We start from the raw sequence: 19,324 nt of genomic DNA on the forward strand, positions 1-19,324 counted from the left end.
CGAATGCAAGCGAACACGTACAAGTGCTTTCGACTGTTCCGCGAGATGCGTCGTAGTAGATCCAGGTTAAGCGAGTACTAATACCAATGGGATAGCGGATGGGCTTTTTCGCGAACGCAGGCGTGTCGACTGACGGTTACTAGCACGATGTACTACCATAGTTTGTCATCTCACGAGCGGTCGCTAAGATAGTCGTTAATCCTCGTTTGTGTGGCGGAGCTGGACGGCGGAGGACTCGTATTGAACCTTGTATTTTCTCATGTGTTGTCTAGATCTCGCGAGTCGTTGCAGTCCTTGGACCGCAAGCGAATATTGCCAAGGTTTAGTCAAAAGTCAGCTTGTAAGTTGCAACAACTGTAACGCTATATAAGGTATATCGCCATTCTGATTCGTTGGCACTGCCCGATTCAGATACAGATCAAGGCAGTAGAAGCGAGCCACAACCGGGGGTAACAATTCATAACGACAAGAGCAATTCCATTCGCGGGTATATACATCTGAAAAACAGACAGACCATCCAAAACGAAAAGGTCTATAATCAATCATACAGACTATACAGAGGTGTGGTTTGCATACATTAGAGAAATACCGACAGGCATTGGCGGCGATGGCGGCGACGAGTGCGAGGGCGAGGGCGAGGACACTGCTTTGATCCTCCTCCCACCCCCAAAAAGCAAAAAGGTAACAGATTAAGACTCCTCGCTTTCATTCACGTTTCCCATCCTATCCTTCTCTATCTGCCCTTTACAGAACAAGCACGGCAGCCAGACCAGCGATGGCCATCACGCCGAAGCTGAAGGTGTTGACGCTCGCAGCACCGGTGTAGCCCTTCGGCGACGAGGAAGGCGACTCGGAAGAGCCGGGCCTGGTCCACGTGCCGTTGTTGGCAGGCACAGGGACGACGGTCGCGGTGCCGACAGGGGCGGAGCCAATGGGTGCGGTGCCCATTGGCCCCTTGCCAGAGCCGTAGCCTGCGGAGGAAGCTGGGATAGGCACCACGGTCTGAGTGGCGGGGATCGGGACGACGGTGACGACCTTGACGCTGCTGCTGCTGTTGGAGGGCTTAGCGCCGCCGTACGAGGCCGAGGGAGATCCGCCGACGGGGCTGTTCTCGTAGCCGCTTGGGGAGGTAGCTGGGGCGGAAGAGACAGCAGACGAAGCTGGAGCGGGGGCGTTGCCGGACGGGCCTTGCGCGGGAGCAGATTGCTCAGGTGAGTACGAGGCTGGTGCAGATGGAGCCTGCTCGTATGAGCTGGGGCCTGCAGCAGGTTGAATGTAAGCCGGGGCGGAAGGTGCAGCGGAAGAGCCGTAGCCAGGTGCAGATTGAGCTGGTGCACTCTCGGAGGGAGCAGACTTGGCTGGGTATTCAGCGGGCTTGCTCTCCGAAGGGTACTCCTGAGGTGGCATGCTCTGGGTGGGGCTGTTGTAGAAGATTGGCGATGGGTAGGTTGGTGCAGACGACTCGGGAACCTCAACGGCGGAGCTGGAGACTGGGCTGTTCTCGACGGGCGAGGACTTGGCTGGGTACACAGCGGGCTGGGTCTGCTCAGGGCTCTGAGCGGGCTTGGTGGCTTCTGGGTACATAGGAGGCTTCGACTCGACTGCAGAGGTCTCCTTAGCTGGGTAGCTCTGGGCGGGAGTCTCATACGCCGAAGATGCAGACTCAACGGGCTTTGTCTCAGCTGGGTAGCTCTGTGCTGGAGTCTCGTAGCTCTTGGACTCGTATCCAGAGCTGGCAGATCCACTGCTTGCTGGGTAGACAGGAGTAGATGCTGATTCGGTCTCAGGAGCGGTGTAAGGAGTGGTTGCTGGAGTGGACTCGCTTTCTGGGGCGGTATACGGAGTGGTTGCTGAAGTGGACTCGCTCTCTGGGGCGGTGTACGGAGTGGTAGCTGGGGTGGATTCAGTCTCAGGGGCACTGTAAGGAGTAGTGGCAGGCGAAGAAGCGGAAGACCAGCTGCTAGCAGACGTCCAGATCGACGAGGATTCGGTCTCAGGGGCAGAGTAAGGCTTCGTGGCTGGGACGGTCTCCGTAGTCTTGTAGGTGCTTGTAATGGTCGACACGGTCGAGTGGGTGTGAGTGAAAGTCTGCTTTCCGTATGTGATGGTGTTGACCTGTCCTGGGCAGGTGGTGTAGTACTATCAGGTGTTAGCTGCTAAAGTTCTTGCTGATCTATGAACTATCTTACTTCAGTGGTCACATCGTAAACGGTGGTGGTCGATTCGGTCTTCTCGGATGCAGAAGTAGTCGCCTGAGCTTCACAAGTCGTGAGAACAACCTTGCCGCTGACAGTCGATTTGCAGGCCTTGTTGCCGCCGGCAGAAGACGTCGTTGCTGGAGCGCTGCTTGAAGATTCAATAGCAACGCTGCCAGAAGCAGAGGTAGTTGACGCTGGGACAGAGCCGGTCGTCTCAACACTAGCACTGCCAGATGCAGAAGTGGAGGCCTGGGCTTCGCAAGTCGTGAGCACGACCTTGCCGCTGATGGTGGCCTTGCAGGCCTTGTTGCCGGCTGAAGAAGATGATGCTGGGGTGGTAGACGCGGCAAACGACTCGGACGAAGCAGAAGCAGAAGAAGAAGCCTCAATCGATTCGGTTGTCGTAACGGAAACACTCTCGGTTGCAACGACGCTGCTGGTATCGGCACTAGCGGTTCCAAATGCGGGAGCGGTGGCGGTCGTGTTGTTTGAGACATTGAAAGGAGCAAACGTAGAAGTGGAAGATGCGCTGGTGCTCTGGCTGTTGCAGTTCTCAGGGGTCGTCATGCGCTCGCAGCTGGTCGCGCCAGCCCGGTCGAAGGTGTCGTGGATCTCGCTGAGCAGGTCGCATCCGCCGTTCTCGCTGAAGTTGATGGCAATGCAAAGGCAGTTGGCCTCGCACTTCTTGATGCACCCCTGAGGAGTGTTGTTGTCGCTGATGCGCTCCTTTCCTGGGTGAGAAATGACGGTTCCGGAGTAGCCCTGATTGCACTTCACGTTGAACTTCTCGCCCGTCTTGCTGGTGTAAGTCTCGCCGTTCATGTTGGGGCAGAGGGGAGTGCTCGATGCAGAAGCAGATGAGCTAGTCGAATCAGCAGCCGCAGTCGATGCGCTGACAACCTCGGTGCTGGTCGCAACAGCAGTCGAGTTGACCTGAGCAACGAAAGTGCCTGCCGTACCAGCGGCAGACGTAACACTGCTGGCAGAAGCAGGGGTGCTCGAAGCGCCAGTGTTGACAGCAACGGACCCAGAGTTTGGTGGAATTCCGGTGTCGACTGAAGCGGTGCTGCCGGTTGCGGTGCCGGTCTGCTGCGACAGAACACTCGTACCATTGTTCTTGGCCACCTCAGCAGTGCTAGCAGTGGTTGTCGAAGCAGAAGCCTCGGAGGTGGTGGTCGCAGCGTTGTTGCCGAGGATACCAGTTGGCAAAGTCTGGTTGAGGTCGGTGGCCACGGTTATCGTGGGGAGCGTAATGGTGGTATCCAAGTTTGGAACAGTGACAGAGCTCAGGTTAGTGTTGACGGACGGGACGTGAATCGTGCCAATGGTGGGTACTGCGACAGTTCCAACAGACGGGATACCGGCAGTGGGGACGGATACGTTGTGGATCTCGAGTGTGCCAACAGAGACAGTTGGTACCTGGCTTGGGACGCTGAAGGCCGGGGTCGAAATATTCAACACAGGGATCTCGCTCAAGGTAGGGGTCGAGATGTTCAACGCAGGAATCTCGCTCAAGGTAGGGGTAGAGATGTTCAAGGGAACTTCCGTAGGCAGGCTCAATGCTGGAGTCGTGATGTTGAGTTCAGGGATCTTGGTTGGAAAGCCGGCTGAAGGAGCGGTCACCAGAGGCACGCTCTGAGTTGGGAGTGATTCGTTGTGAAGCGCCAGGCTGAGGGTTGGCAGGTGAAGTTCTTCCTTGGATCCGTTCTGGCTTGGTGCGGGCAGCTCGAAGCCTTGGGAAGCAGCACTATGGGTTGGGACGCCGGTGCCCAGAGGTATCGAAAGCGCGGGCACTTCTACTGAGTACGATGGGGCGGTCTCGTTCTTGTTCGCTGTTGGCTTGGCAATCTTGATCTTCTTGATGCTGTGGGACTCGACAGAGTGCGATGGCAGGCTCGGGTGCTCGAATGAATGCGTAGGAACCTCGACCGAGTGCGTTGGAAGAGCCTCCTCGCTGGACGAGGCTCCGTATGGCAAAAGCTCAGGAACCGCAGTCGAAGTCTGGGTATCGGCTCCATAGGAAAGCAGGGCTGGGGCGCTCGTCGTCGTTGCTTTCGCAGAACTGCTGACATTGTAGTCCAGGCCGAGCTTGGGTCCAAGGTCCACGCCCAATGCGACTCCGGCATAGGTAGATCGGACGGCCACCGCGAGGACGGCGAGATTCGAAAAGGAAGGCATGATTATATATTACTGTCAATTAGGAAGATATGCGATTCGTCAAGTGAGTGGACGGCCGAAGCCTGTAAAGAACGTGATGGGACCCGAAGGCCAAAAAGAATGTATGTGCAAACACACGAGTCTGCGAAAGGAACAAACTGACGTTTGAGACAATGTTGGAGGTGGTGGAAGAAGAGCGGTACGAAACAACAAGAAGAGAAAAGAGAAGTCCCCTCGTCTCACCTGAGGCTGGCCCTCGACGGGCTGCTCTCCTCGCCACGGAGTGCAACAACGCGTGGGGAGGCGTTGGATTGCAAAGGTGCGTTGAACGTCGCTGTTCCCAATTTCCATGGCCTTGATGAGTCTGACATGTCGCAGTCGCACGTGGTTTTGATCAGAAACCAGCTAGCCCGAGGGCGGAGTGAAGTCCATGGAGATACCTCAGTGGCTGAGAAGACGAGACGTGCCGTGCCTCTATGCTTCTTAACCACAAGGGGCATCGCGAAGTCCTCGGAGTTGAAGCTCTTGGTCTGAAATAGGTGAGCGCGTCGAACTCTATGCGCGTGCTCAACGGTTAGACGTTAGATCGATTTTGTTTTTCTGATTCCAAGACCGAACCAGGTAACAATGCGTGGTGCTTGAGTCGTGGCAGTGAAGGCGAGGGACGTCTTTGCTCCGATGTATGGTAGTCGAACGAATATATCACTATGCTGGTGGTCTGGCAGTATTCTTGTGACCGCGATCGAGGCCGAAGTGGGAGAAGGAGAGAGAAAACGGCGTCAAGAATTGCCTGAAGATCATCATACGGCAAGGGGTAGCCGAAGATAGCAGCGGCGTCGGACTTTCTTTGCACCGGCCTTGGCAGGTCTCCTCTTTCAAGTTCGTTCTGGAAATGGATTACTTATACAGTCTGGCTACAAGGCCACCCTGATCGACTCTAGCGTTGTTCAGACCATCGCGGGTCACCGCTATATATATATCAGTAATAAGGTTTCTCTAACCTCATCTCCTCGCCTTTCAGACCCTACCCAGTAGATTACAGGATCTCCTGCGACCTGTATTCAGATGTCAGCCTACCATATATGTTGGTATATAAGACTCTGGTAATCTCTCACCTCGAAGTGACAGTTAGGTATCGCGCCCACAGTTTTGCAGATCTCCTTCCTACCCAGAGCATTGTCTGTAATGCTGTGCTCACGATCCGACCCTGCTATCAATGAAGCTTCCCCAGGCGACAGTGTAGGGGGCAGAAGTACACCGTAATGACGCAGAGGTCTAAGGCAAGTGCTCATCGACACATGACGGCTATGCCAGAGCATACCTCAGAGGGTGACACTACTGTAACATTTGGGTTTTTGTCTAGGTCTTGTGAGCACTACAAAGGTCGATAGACTACAGCAGTCGCGTAACTCTTCTCAAGCCTCTAATCCACCAAGCCTGAGGATTTTCGCAGTTCAGTACGAAGATCCCCATTCGTCTCCTCTCAACGACCCTCCGATCGTGTCTGTCGTGATCTTGCCGCACATCTTTCTCCACGATAAGCCCTGCTAACGCACTAATTCTGACACATTCGCGTTCTTGTACTCGGTCAGCTTTCTTCAGTTGGTTGACGCAAAGCAATTCATCCTCATCGTACGCATCCAGATACACCCGACCAGAAGCACTACCCGTGGAAGTTGAGTTTGTGCCGCAGAGAGCTGATTGCCAGTCATCATCCCACAGCTCATATGCCTCCGGATAAGACGTTTGAGGTACTAGCCAGGCGGTCCTCACTAGAGCATCAATGTCCAAGTACCCACCTTGGACTTCTGCAAAGGTATCCGCACTTCTGTACTCCAGCTTGTGGCCAATGACTTTCGCTTTTATGGCTTCAGTCCCGATGTCATACCATTCCAGACGGCTGCAATCAAGTGATGCCCAACTCCACGAAGGGGCGCGGTAGGAGGTGGGTCTGACCACTTGGCTTGTCTCAGCCGGGAAGGTGAGAGTGTGAAACCACATTAGGTCTGCAGGGAGACGCGACAGCCAAAGGCCAGCTACGTAGTCCTCTGTTAAAGCGCTATGTGCAGACAGCCATTTAGCTACTGCAGATATTGCGGGCAATTTGTCTTTCGCCATAGTCAGCTTCCGACGAGCATAATCAGAGACTAATTCATGCCAGACTCTCAGCAATGCGTCGCCCTCTGGCTGCTCTGCCTTTTCGTCATCATACAGCTTTAAGGAATCATGCAGTATAGGGCATGGAAACATTTCCTTCATGTATGGCGACGGTGCTAGCATTCGGCCGCTCTCGTTCCAGTACGATGTCGCACATTGCCACGAGAGCTGATATGTGCCAAGCGTGAAGACTCTGCGTGACAATAAAGTCTCCTGTTGGGTCCAAGCTCGGTATTCGGTTGGTTCCCTAGTGCCGTCGAACGCCTGGTCCATCTCGCGGACCCAGCAGACACTACTGTTGTTGTCATTCGTACGACACTTGAGCTTGGCGATTTCTACCACTTTATCCCGATCTTCGACGAAGATGCCAGTGTTGCAACTCTTGCTCCTTGCAGCTGAGATCGTGAGGGTTGACTTGTTAAACAACATACCCATTAAGGACGATTGTTCCACCCAGTCACTTTTAACGTCTTGAAGGATGCAGAGACTGTCCACCCATAAATAGCGGATGCCAATGCCGATACAAAGCTCACAAGCTTCGCGAATAGTATTCGGCAAACTGGAGCGTGGGATTCCCATGTTCAAGAACATGCGCAGAGAGTCCGAAGTCAGTCGTATATTCATGTCGTTGCCCCAGCAGTAACTGAGTGTGGCATAATTCCCGAGAGACTGCTGCGGGTTGAGTACAAGCTGAACAGCACCATCTCCGTCGTTCAGATTACGAAGGTCCAGCAATCTCTTCGGAACAAATGTTTGCGTGTCTGGAGCAAGCGAACAGTTGCCGTGTTTCGTACAGCACTCTTTCAACTTTGCTTTCGCAAGCTGTATGACTTCATGTTTGGGCTTGTACCTCGAATACGAGCGCCCAGAGATCAGCTGGGCTGCGTTGCTGTCTGTATCCACACACCCGTCAGCTGGTACATACAGGGCTAATCTCAGTTCAAGAAAGATCGCTTTACCTGAGCCAACAAAGATGCCGCCGAGGGTTTCTCGAAAGTCAAACCCGATCGGCCCCCCAGGATATCCGAGAGTGTTTTGAGCGTCCAGAAGACATCTTAGGTGTATGTTATGTTCCTGTCCTGCTCTTCTGTGCCAAACACTTATCATACTCTGAACAAGCAGCACGTTAAAGAAGTCCATGCCCCAGCTTTGCTTGCAATATTTGCCCGTTTCTGGATCCTGCAGCTGTCGTGCTGCCTTATACAGCATGTAGCAAAGCTTGCATGAAGTTGCATGCTCTCGGAGCTCTTGAAGATTGCTGTAAGTGCGAATTTCGGCCTCGTCAATGTCACCACTGACGTCTAACGTAATAGCGGCACATTGCTTGCAAAGTGAGTCGGTCATGGTACGTGCACGTTTTGGGCTCGATCGTAGGGAATCTTGAACGATCCCAATTCTTTGCGGAGCGGATTGGAGATTGTATTTGTTCAACAGATTTGGTCGAGCACTGTACGCAGACCATGTGAGGATAGCAGCGCGAAGGACAGCTGCCAGTTCTGAAGCTGAGGCTAGACAAGCGTGAGAGCTGTGTGATAGGCGCCAACAGCCTGGCGCTTAGGTGTTTCAACGCTTGGGGATCGCTGCGAGATCTGCGCTTCGAACGGGCGCAGATGGCAGTCGAAAACTACCTCCGTCTGCCCTGTACCGCGCGATCCTCCGTATTTATAGAGATGGATTTGTTGGATGTCGATGCCTCCGTAAAGAACGGACGAGTAAGTCCTCCCCAAGACTCCGCCACTGCGGAAGATAGGTACGTGAAGGGGTGACACAACCACCTGAAGCACGAAAACCTCGATCATAAATGTCATTTTCATACAAGCTGCTTTTGACTCTCTGTCGTCGAGGTGTCGCTTTTCCTCCGTACATCCATTCCATTGAGAAAGAAGAACATCCCATCGTAACCCATATATCATCGCTCATTCAAACAAAACCTCATCCATCAGCCCTGTCCCGCCGTTCATGACGCCGTGGCTTTGCATCCCAGCTCCGTCTGTCCTCCATAAAGGCTGTACGTTGTCACAGCCGAACCAGGTGAGCAGGTACTCGTGGCCTTGACGCTCGTCCAAGATGTCTCCGCTGGCTTCGAAATACACGACCAGGAGTCTGTCGCGACACCGAGGGCGCCCGCGATGGGAGCGGCGGTGCAGCCGGAGGGACAGTCGGCTTTGTCGGTGATGGTGGCGTTGGAGCATGGGACGTTGGATGACGCGGTGGCTGGGGTGATGGATGCTGTGGTTGCCGACATGTATTCGTAGACGGTCGCTGCGGCGCGGGCTTGGACAGGTGAGGCGGAGATTGGTGAGGCGAGGAGGTAGATCGTGGCCGCGAGGGCGGTGCTGAGGGTGAGGGAGGGACGCATCTTGTGAGGTCGTGTTGTTGAGAGTGGTTTTGGTGGGTGGGTGAGTGTTGCTGTCTGAGGTGTGGTGTTGTTGACAAAGTTGTTGACGAGTGTGTGGAGGTTGTTGTTGATGTTTTGGGGCTGTTATATGTTCAATTAGTCAAATGACTCCACATCATGGCATATGTCGAGCATGTGCATACCTTCAATTGAACAACGCCAACAAGCAATCACAAGACCTTTTTTCTGTCGTGACCACAGTAAAAGAAGACCAAGCAATGTATTCAAGCTAGCCCAGGCACACTATTCCCCAGGCCGAGCATCTTGGCCGCGCAAGCCCACAGTGATATATTCTTCACCGACTCATTCATCCACCAAAAGTAACATCAAGTCCAACGCCCGCTAGAAATTATGCACGTGCAGCACAAGCCAGGGTCGAAAACTGAGTGGCCGGGGAAGTGAAGCCAGAGTCAAGCAGCTGCGTTCGGGTCCCCACGACATGGGGTATCGGATAGCAAGAAGCCATTCGCACGCGCTCCCGGCATAGCAACGAACGCACCGGGGAGCGTGCAGTAGTATAATAAGGTCTTCTTCCCGCACTCGTCTGTCCACGCAATGTCGGGTGTTTCAAGATTCGAGAGGTCGGTACCAGTGATTCAGTCCCGTGGGAGGCGTCTGTTATAGCTGAGCAATTGCTGGCGGCAGGGCGTAGTGCATACCGCTGTAGGTGCGTTGCGTTCGTATTATCCCGCAAACATGCAGTGTGATGCGGTGGAGCCATCAACGTGTTTGGCCTTCGTATTCCATGCCAATTGGGTCCAGAAGCCCGAAGCATCGGAAGAAACATATGTGGTGTAACCCAGCATTGCAGGCGCATTACGTTGGCGGTAGACTGATCGTGCTTTGGGACAAATCAATGCACGAGCGTACCTGCGAGAAGCCAGGTCCGTGGCGTATGATGCCAAGATATTGTGCCCTTGTTGCTGCGGCTGGTGGCTGCACGTCGTAAGCTATGGCTCAAGGGTTGAAGACGGTTGGGCCTGAGGAGTTTCGCGACGCATGCGTGGCTTTTGCTGCTGGCTGCCTTATTGATGAGAGTCGAGGGCCTTGTCCGGATTGCTGAAGTCCGTTGCCAGAGGAACATATGAAACTTCCACGCCTTAGTCTTTCGTCACAGGGCTGACAGCTGCAATGCAGTCTCCAGGCATGGATCGCATCGGTGTTCATGCCCAGAGCTTTGAGTGAACTGACCACCACCGACTCATTGTTAGCCATTCATCAAGACGGACGCACTTCTTCAATCTAACCAGCCTTCGGGAAGCTTGTCCACGAGTAAGCATCGAGAACAGCGTCATCATCCCTGCCGGCCATGCAAGCAGACCCATGTCAGGCACCACGGGGAACGCTCAGAATAACCTCCCCATGCACCACGACATGAGATCGGGTAACACGCAGCTCGGCCGCATTGATGAGGCCACAAGGCATTCGTAGCCTGTGGTAAGTGTTCCCTCTATAAGCAGCAAAGCTTGCGGAAGACAGATGCAGCTACGAGTATCTGAAACGGTGGTCGTAGATGCATGGTCAGCACGTCGTGTACCACCGTCTCTTGGGAAAAGCGTTGACTGCGAGGAGGTTCAATCAGGATAAGGACGTGTCTTTGAATGCGGAGAGATTCTCGTTCAAGAGCGGGTCTGATAAGTCGCTCAGCACCAGCCCGTGTCTCCACACAATGGGATTGTGCTCAAACGTGGAGGGCGCCGACGCAGGTAGCCGTTGCTATACTTGGGTTCTCCGTGTCTGAAGAAGGCAGTTCAGGAATCTCGAGGCTCGTCGGAAACAGTCATCGGACTGGTGCTGTTGTAAATTTTAGATACAGCGGCTATTCACCTGTGTTCGGCGTAAGTCTTGAGTATTGGACTTACCGGGATCCAATCCAGCCAAGTTTGACCTGGTCGAGTAATCAGGTTATGAAAGCCGTGTCGTGGCTATAGTTCTTTCTGCGACTGTTAGCACCACTGCACATCACCATCGGTATGTGAAATAATGATTGAAGTCCGCAATATTGTGGAGCCAATGTCATTTCCTAGACTATCACAAGACCTGATATGAGGGACGAATTTTGATGGGACCCAGTTGACTAATCCACAACGCATTGACCTCGCAGCCACACAAACCCCGCTACCATCGTGGGCCTCTCATAGCGAACCTCAGTGGTGTAGTAGAGCGAAAAGTCCTGGGCCGAAGTCTCAGAGCGTCAGAGCCGAGTGGCCAGACGAATACGCAAGCGCGATTGAGCAAAGCGTGGAAATCCGCCATTCGATGCTCGAATCTCCCGGCAAAGTGTTCCATGACTGACGAGACCTCGATTCCCTGGCCTGGAACGAAAGAGATAATCTCAGCGGGGGTCGGAAAGTTGTCATCAGAGGCAGGCTAGGTCTTCTGCATAATCCTCCCATTCGTCTTGTTCTGGATGCCAGCGGCTTTGACCAAAGCGATGAACTCGCCACTTCGTCCAGCTACTTGAGTCTTGAACATGCCAACAAGAGTCTTGATCTCGATTCCATCGGGCGGAATGGCAGCGCGGACCTCTTCGAGTGTTGGGAACGCCTTGGCGCCGCCATTGGGCTTCGCGCTTTGAGCACGGCTGCCACCAGCTGGGGTTCCAGATCGTGAACCATTTGGAGTGTTGGAGGAGGGAGAGCCTGGCGGGCTGTTCTTGAGCTTGATCTTGGGGCGGCCGCGAGATGTGTCCGTGTCACTACCACTGCCACTGCCGCCTCCTGATCGAATCTTCTTCTTGGCCATATCCGCTGTAAAGAGTCAGTACATGATTCAAGATGAGCCAGACGAGAAACTTACGAGATAAAGCACGACCTGGAGCGGTGGCTGCACCATTCGCACTCTTGATCTTCTTGCGGCTCGATTCGTTGCCACTGAGATCAGAGACGTCTGGGGAGCCAGGCCGTTTGCCCAATGTCGAGCCAGGACGCTTCTCGGGTCGTCCAGAGGGAGTGTTCGTTCCTCGAGTCGACGAACCAGATTTGTCGCCATTGACCTGACCAGCCTTTTTGGCTGCCTCTTCCTTCTCCTGTTCCTCCTTCTTGCGCTGGTCCTCTTCGTCGCTGTCGTCTGAGTCGAACTCTTCGTCATCGCTGCCGTACTGGATCTGGTGCTCTTTCTTCATGAGTTGCTTGCGCAGTTGCTTTGTCTTGTCCTTCTCTTCGCGCTCTTCTTCGGCCTTTCGTCGCTCTTCTTCCTCAGGGTCGAGATCTTCATCCTTGACACCAGTGCCACCAAGTCCAGCATTCCGCATCTCTAGCCAGATCTTCTGCTCGATCTCCTTCTCATCCTCGCCCTCGTCTCCCTGAAAGAGCATGCCTTCATCGTCATCTTGAAACTCGTCCTTGAACTCCATGTCGAGCATGTCTCTGTCGGCTTGAAAGTCACCATCGTCGCCACCGAAAGCGCGTCGATCGTCATCTTCCTCGCGCTTGGCTTGGCGGGCAGCCTTGATACGTGCAACAGCCTCCTCGCGCCGGTGCTCGTCGTTCGCCTTCTGTGTATTCAAGCCCCATCTGCCCACGCCAAACTTCTTCTGCATGATCTTCTCGGCCTCTTCCGGGTCCATGGTCCTGACCTTGTTCGTCTCGATAAAGCGGTACCACTTCTCGACAGGCACCATGCGGAAGACGTTGACATCGGGCTGTAACATGATGCTGCGTTCTGAGAGTGCCTCTTCGTAGCTGCCGACCCAGACGTTCTTGCCTTCAAAGTCCTCCAAATGCCACGGACGTGCTTCCTCGTATCGCAGCTTTTGTCGCTTCTGTCGAGCTGGGTTGCTCTCATCTCTGCCCTCCTCGACCTTCTTCTGCTGCTTCTTTTTCATGGGCCTGTTTGTGTCGCCTCCAGTCGGCGCAATCAGCTTTTGATTCTCTTCCCGCTCGGCCTGGCGTTCAGCTCGGCGCGCATTCATGACTTCGCGCTCCTTGTCGTCCACGCCGCCAGCTGCATCTGATTGCTCGGCGACCTCCATCTTGTCACGCGCATAACGGCGGTGGAGGCGCAGCGGCTTGACAAACTGGGACTCGTCGAAGGGATTGATTTCGATGATCTCGCCCTTCTCATTCTTACGACTGTGGAACTTGAGGGCATGGAAGCGCTGGCCAGCCGCATTCAGGGCGCGCTTGGAGATGACGATGGGATAGTCGGTGTATTCATTCTCGTCGGCTGCTGGTGGCGCGGCGGATACATTGCCATTGAGCGAAGGTGTAGGAGGACGGACTGGCGGTTGTTGCTGGAGAGGGGTTGGGCGAGCTCCATTTGGTGCCTGGCCGGGAGCAGCAGGTCGCTGGCCTGGCGGTCGCTTGAGCGGCTTCTTCTTGCTGTTGTTGAAGATGTTGACCGGCGGCTTCTTGCGCATCATCTGCGCCGGTGGCCCTCCCGTGGTAGGGGTGACGGAGTTGGGGCCTGACGGCGCCTGAGCTGGCGATGCGCTCATGGTCGCGGCCGCCTGGCAGAAGGTGGTGGAGGTGGAGGTAGCTGTTCGGCGCGTGTACGAGGTCGTCGTCGTTGATGATATTGGGATGGATTGAGATATTTCGGTCGTCGGTTGGCGGAGGTTGTCGTCGGATCGAGGGTGGTGTCAAGTGGAAGGCGGCGTCTTTGTTGTGTTGGAGACAGTCGAGCCCGGGGCGGCATTCCATTCAGAAGTGACGATGCACGCGCCCGCTTGCAGGGATCCTCGGGTGCTCCCGTCGGCCGAGACGCTACCACGAGCCGCCAAATCTTCCTCTGCTCACTCACTCACATGCACTTCTTCTTCTCCTTCACATGCGCTCGACTGCCAATCCGCGAAGGGATTTTACTAACCACTTGGCGAGGGTCAAGGTTTTTGAATCAGCGAATTCATCCTCAAGGAAACCAGAGACCGGACAACGAGAATGGATATCAGCTCGCCCTCTTATCAGCGCCGCCTCGAGAGAATACATTTACGTCTATCTGCTTCCTACGCCATCACCATGCGGATCAAGGGTCTACCGGCGACAGCTACCCGCTTTACTTCTACAACGGATACCTGAAAGCCATGTTCTTCCGATCCGTAACATCCAAAAACGTAGGATCAATCTCATCCCCATTCTCATCCAAATACTTCTCCACCTTCTCATGGCCCAGCTCATCCCTACGCTTGTTCTCCTTGTTCAAGTAATATCTGATCAAGATCAAGATGATCGGATTCACGACGTACGCGCCCAGGATGATGCCCCATGGGATGTAGTATCGAGGAGCGTACTTGGCCTGCCACATCTGCGGACTCAGCAGGTTGCCCAGGCAGTATCCGACCAGCAGCATGGCATTCGTGGTGGTCTTCTTCGTGTGGCCGGTGTTGGTTGCCGCGCACCAGGATAGAGCCAGGACGAAGCTGGGTGTTCCCCATCCTCCCAGGTACATGGCGAAGAGAAGGCCGCCCTTGCAGGACCACGGCAAGCTGATCAGCAAGACTCCAGATACAATGTTGGGGATGGAGTAGCATGCGCCGACGTATGCTCGAGAGTTGGGAAACTTCTTGACGACGAGCACTGAGGTGTAGATGGTGATGATCTCGATTACTCCGGGAACCACCGCAAGCAGAGTGGTCTGTTCGGTGGTGAAGCCGAAGGATTCTGCCAGAGAATGTCAGACATTGCGTTCTGTGCCGTCACTTGGCTATACTCACTGATGATCAGCTGCGTCATGTTGGTAAGTGAATTCGAGATATTGCCCAACGCTGCAAACAAGGCGAACTAATCAAGAAGTCAGCAATCGCTCCCAGACGGCGAAAGACGACACCCACAGCCCACGGTTTCCAATCCGTCAACGCCTCGATGAACTGCTCCCTCTTCCAGGTTTTGTTCTTCACACCAGTACTTTGGTTTCTCAACCTTTCCACGGCAATGATCTTCTCCTCCTTGGTCAGAAACCTCGCCTTGATCGGAGAATCCGGAATGAAGAACCAGAAGCAGGTTCCCACAATCAGCGTGATCAGTCCGGTGATGATCATGAACAGCTTCCACGGGGCAATGACACTCGGATCCACGTGGTATACTCCAAACGACACGAAGCCGCTAAAGATCTGCGCCGTGCCGTTCATGAGAAACCAGTATCCGACTCTTCGTGTGGCTTCAGCGTGCGTGTAGAACATACTCGTCACGATGAGGAAGCCAGCGGTGATGGAGCCTTCGCAGACACCCAGCAAGAAGCGACAGACGAACAAACCAGCAAAGCTATGACAACCCGCATGAGCGCACAGCACAACGCCCCAACAGAGAATATTCCCCGCCATCCACTTCCCCGGCGGGAACTTCTGCAATCCCAGACTCTGCGGCCATTCAAAGACGAGATACGACAGGTAGAAGATCGTACCCAGCCAGTTGTACTGCGACTGCGAAAGATGATTGTCCTGTCGAATCCCGAGAATGGACGACGAACCAAGCGTAGTCTTATCGGTGAACTGGACGAAGTACAGGATCATCATCAGTGGCAGCATGTGCAGGTCGATTTTGCGGCGCACACGCAGGCTGTCTTCTTCCGTGATGGTGCCATGGAAACCGGCGACGAACTTGGCCGCTTCGTCGACGTCTTTGAGTTGGACTTGGTGGGTTTCGACGTTGACGGAGTGGGATCGGGGTGGCGATGAGTCGTTGGAGGTGGTTTGTTGGACCGAGACGTGCTTCTCGTCTGTTTCTGGGAGGCCCATCTTGACGATCCAAATATGTCGAGTACGACAAAAGGTTGAAGTACGAAAGTATAACCGGCACGAAAGACGAGACGAGTTTCGTGAGGTACGGGAGTCGTCTCAATCTTATACGCCCACCACTTCGGCATTTCGCTCTCTACCCACCTGCACTCAACGTTGCGCCGCGAGAGAGAGAGGGTACTGCGGGACCTCACTATCTCCCAGCAAGTAGTCGCCACATACACACGGTTACATTGAGAGCAAAAAGGTGGAATGATCTGCACGATAAAGCAAAAGCCATGCCAAGTCCCTTTGCCACCGCGCGGTGCTTCGAAAGCAGTTCCTTTGCCTATCTAGCATACAGCCCAAGGCCGAACCAATCGACCCCAGAGTACCAAGCCCTCGCCCACTCTCAACCGACAAGCTTGCCTTGAGAAAGTGCTTGCTACAGCTTGTGATGAGGAGTCGTGTGCGTGCCGGGATGTTTATCGGCAAAAGCTCCAATGGCATTATCTGGCCAAGCTATGGCGAGCACTTCAAGCCTTCCTTTCCGATTTAGGAAGCTGCGAACCATATCCCTTCCATGTCATCTCATCGCCCACATCGTTTTCTCGCGCCTGTACAATACCACAGCAACCCGCGCAATCTCTTCATCTTCGCAACATCATCTGAAGTCCTCGCCTAATCAAACCGACACGTACAGCCCGTCGCCGTCGGATCACCCCTCTCAAAGCCGCACGTGCAATTCGTGCTCTTCTTCTTTTTCTGCGTCGTCGTCGTCGTCGTAGAACCCGCCCGAGTCGTCTCATCATCATCATCCTTCTTCTCAAACATCTCGCTCAGCACGACAAACACTTCGTTCGTCATGAGCTGCCACGCCTTGCGCTTGTCATCCTGCTGAACCGCCGAGAATTTGTCGGGGTGGAACATGGTCATGTACTGCTTCAGCTCGCGCTTTGTGAGATGGTCACAGGCCTCGCGGATGTTGTGCTCGCAGGCGCGGAGGACACGGGCGGTCGGGCTGTTGAGGTCTGGATGGTTGCGGTTGCAGATCTCGCGGGAAGCGCAATCCCATGCGATGGGTGCTGGGAATTCTTTGAGTTCGCCGTGGGCTTTCAGAACGGTCGTGCAGGTCTTGTGCCAGTCGTCTACGGCCTTCTGATGTTTGTCGGGGATGGTTGATTTGGCTCGCTTCGCTGGTGGTGCTTCGGCTTCGTTCTTCTCGTCAGAGGTCGATTCGGCCTTGCGTTTGGTGCCGCGGTGTTTGCCCATGTGGTGGCCTCCAAGCTCGGGGTACTGCTTCTCCAGATCGGCAATCATGCGGTTGTATTGGTTGAGTTGCGTACGGATGGCTCGCATCTCCTCCCAGATGGTGGTGACGGCCTCTTTGGCGGATTTGTGTTTCTCCTTCGCTGACATGACGTTCTCGTCGAAGAGTGAGTTTGGTTCTGAGACGTTGGACGCCGTCTCCAATTCCCACTGCTCGTCGTTGCTGCCGCCAATGCCTTGCTCCTGATCCTCGCTCACATGGAGCCATGCGTTCACCATCACCCAGCGGTAGTGCTTGCGCTTCTCCCGGGAACGCGAATGACGCGCCGCGGCCGCAGTTCTGGTCTCCAGCGCGTCCGAGTGCTCGATGTTCTTGGCGGTGTACTGCCTCGCCGTGGCTTCTCTGAGCCCCTGAAGCGCCTTGTGGGCCGCCCGATGGTTGAAAAATGCCACCTCGTTGCCGAGGGGCCGGTTCTTGCTGCTATCCCCGCAAACCTGCGAGGATCCAGGCTGTCCAGCAGCCGTTGGAGAGCAGGGAGCGTCGTCGAGAGCTGGGGATGATCGTGGTGAGGCCATGCTGCTTGACGGGATATGATGTGAAATTTGGGCGGCCTGCGCTTGGGAGTACTGTTTTCTGCGTATGTGAACGAAAAGGGCGCGAGACGAAAGCGTTGTGAGGTGTTGTATCACTGACGAAGAGACGAAGGAATAAAGTCCTATGAGCCTGCGTGGGCCTACTCTCTCACCACAATAGAAAGCTCACAATAGCGCTTGCTATCGTCGAAGCTGCGCAAGTGAAGTGCATATCCTACAGCAATAAGCGCACGCGATGTTATTGTCGAGACTATACAGAATGTGAGCACATTGAAGGGTGATTGTTTCCACATAATGATATGTCTCTGTTGTGCGGACAAAGGGGAGCGAGTGAAGTCCAGATTCCCTCTGCAGCGGATCGGCTTGGCGCGGTGACATGAATGGACTCTGTACAGCGCAGAACAAACATCTTTTCATACCTAAGGACACGGATAGCAGTGAAGCTACTATACAATACACGAAGGAAGCGGTTGCATACCCAAACAATAACGAGGCTTTTGTGTTTCGGAACCTGCCTGCCACCGCCGCCCTCCGTTTTGCCGCAGTCCCTCATCAAAAGTACGCCCGTGCCATCCATCGTAGTCGACAAACAATCCATCCACGCCATGAAGCCTGATCGCTTTCCGTCTTTCTGTCGCCGCTGCACTGGTGGCGATTCGCGCTTGAGTTGAAGAACGCGCAGAAGGTGGGTAAAGGCGACTACGACCTGTTGCGCCCGGATCGTCGAGGCTCGCCCGTCTCGGTGGCAGCTCGCTTGGGCTCACGCTTCTTGGTCTCTTTCTTTGGGGCGTCGCCATTCTTCTTGGCAGGTCGGCCCTTCTTCTTGGGAGCCTCGCCGTTGGCCTTGGGCTCTTCATCAGTCTTTTGCTTCTTGGCATCTGCCTCTTCATCCTTCTTCTCCTCGGCGGTCTCCTCAGCTTTGCGCTTCTCGCCAGTCTCGGCGTCGCCGTTCTCCTTCTTCTCTTCATCATCCTTCTTGTCCTCCGGCTTCTCGTCTTTCTTGTCGGCAGACTCCTCTACCTCGACCTCTGAAGCCTTCTTGACGACGTTGTGGCCATCGCGCTCGATGTGCAGCGCAGGGTTCTCAGGCTCGCCCGTCTTCTTGACCTCGTTGTTGTTCTTGGTGGTCATGGTAACGTCGCCCTGCTCCTTGGCCTCGGCGACCTGACCTTCAGGCTTGCCCGAGCCCCAAGCCCAGGAGACTGCAAGTGAAACAAGGCATTAGCCATGCGTTCTGTACTGAAGGCAGACGGACAGGGATGGCGTTTCGAAGCAGCAGACACTAGGACAGCAGGTGGACAGTGAGACGCGATGACTAAGCAATCGCGATGGCATTGGGGACGCGACAGGCTCATCGGCGACGGCGGGTTTGGAAGGGTGTCGTCGCCAACGCATCGCGGAGCTCACGGGGGTGTACGCGACCGGCGTGGGAGGGGTGGCATACCTTGGTCGCCTTCCTTGGGCTGAGTGTCGGCCATTGCGAGAGGTGGAGGCGGGTGGACACAGAGTGCTTGGCGCAAGAGGCGTGGTGCGGTCGCGGGGCGGAGCGCAGAGTATTCAGTGGTAACAATGTCGTCGCGGAGTGCAGACGATGGGGGTGAGATGGGATGGGAGTGGGTGGTGGAGAGTGGTGAGGAAAAGGGAGTCGGGAGGAAGGTCGAGGGTGGAAGTGCGGTCGTCGAGGGCAGCGCGCTAGCAACAGCCAGCAGCAGCAGCAAGCAGCAAGCAAGACCTGCCCTCGATCAAGAGATGGCTGGGGCTGGCTGCTGCTGCGCGTCACAAATCTGGGGGGCTCTCCGCCATCATTGGCCTATGCGTCGAGACATCTCGTCGCCAACATTTGATCAATTTACCTAGTCATCACATTTAAATTGAATCAAATCTCCATCAATTACACCG

General features: G+C 54.8%; 7 protein-coding genes across 7 annotated transcripts; all 7 read right to left on the reverse strand.

Moving 5' to 3' along the window:
• Nucleotides 1–744: 744 nt before the first annotated feature.
• On the reverse strand, nt 745–4,376 carry M409DRAFT_23888 (uncharacterized protein; the record flags this gene model as incomplete). Its single annotated transcript, XM_033806988.1, has 2 exons — nt 745–2,139; nt 2,190–4,376. The coding sequence occupies 2 exons, from the start codon at nt 4,374–4,376 to the stop codon at nt 745–747; spliced, it is 3,582 nt and encodes a 1,193-aa protein (XP_033666484.1).
• A 916-nt stretch (nt 4,377–5,292) lies between these two features.
• On the reverse strand, nt 5,293–7,136 carry M409DRAFT_23889 (uncharacterized protein; the record flags this gene model as incomplete). The annotated part of the gene is made up of 3 exons (XM_033806989.1): nt 5,293–5,323; nt 5,379–5,410; nt 5,922–7,136. 3 exons carry the CDS (start codon nt 7,134–7,136, stop codon nt 5,293–5,295), a joined length of 1,278 nt encoding a protein of 425 aa, XP_033666485.1.
• A 1,333-nt stretch (nt 7,137–8,469) lies between these two features.
• On the reverse strand, nt 8,470–8,871 carry M409DRAFT_55495 (uncharacterized protein; the record flags this gene model as incomplete). Its single annotated transcript, XM_033813021.1, has 1 exon — nt 8,470–8,871. The coding sequence occupies one exon, from the start codon at nt 8,869–8,871 to the stop codon at nt 8,470–8,472; it is 402 nt and encodes a 133-aa protein (XP_033666486.1).
• A 2,409-nt stretch (nt 8,872–11,280) lies between these two features.
• M409DRAFT_23891 (uncharacterized protein) lies at nt 11,281–13,348 on the reverse strand (the record flags this gene model as incomplete). The annotated part of the gene is made up of 2 exons (XM_033806990.1): nt 11,281–11,660; nt 11,710–13,348. The coding sequence occupies 2 exons, from the start codon at nt 13,346–13,348 to the stop codon at nt 11,281–11,283; spliced, it is 2,019 nt and encodes a 672-aa protein (XP_033666487.1).
• Nucleotides 13,349–13,911: 563 nt separating this feature from the next.
• Nucleotides 13,912–15,583, reverse strand: M409DRAFT_55497 (uncharacterized protein; the record flags this gene model as incomplete). The annotated part of the gene is made up of 3 exons (XM_033813022.1): nt 13,912–14,510; nt 14,564–14,630; nt 14,681–15,583. The coding sequence occupies 3 exons, from the start codon at nt 15,581–15,583 to the stop codon at nt 13,912–13,914; spliced, it is 1,569 nt and encodes a 522-aa protein (XP_033666488.1).
• A 660-nt stretch (nt 15,584–16,243) lies between these two features.
• Nucleotides 16,244–17,407, reverse strand: M409DRAFT_23893 (uncharacterized protein; the record flags this gene model as incomplete). Its single annotated transcript, XM_033806991.1, has 1 exon — nt 16,244–17,407. The coding sequence occupies one exon, from the start codon at nt 17,405–17,407 to the stop codon at nt 16,244–16,246; it is 1,164 nt and encodes a 387-aa protein (XP_033666489.1).
• Nucleotides 17,408–18,124: 717 nt separating this feature from the next.
• On the reverse strand, nt 18,125–18,903 carry M409DRAFT_23894 (uncharacterized protein; the record flags this gene model as incomplete). Its single annotated transcript, XM_033806992.1, has 2 exons — nt 18,125–18,627; nt 18,870–18,903. The coding sequence occupies 2 exons, from the start codon at nt 18,901–18,903 to the stop codon at nt 18,125–18,127; spliced, it is 537 nt and encodes a 178-aa protein (XP_033666490.1).
• Between the last annotated feature and the right edge of the window lie 421 nt (nt 18,904–19,324).

Source organism: Zasmidium cellare, assembly GCF_010093935.1.
Source record: "Zasmidium cellare ATCC 36951 unplaced genomic scaffold M409scaffold_21, whole genome shotgun sequence".
Taxonomy (NCBI): domain Eukaryota; kingdom Fungi; phylum Ascomycota; class Dothideomycetes; order Mycosphaerellales; family Mycosphaerellaceae; genus Zasmidium; species Zasmidium cellare.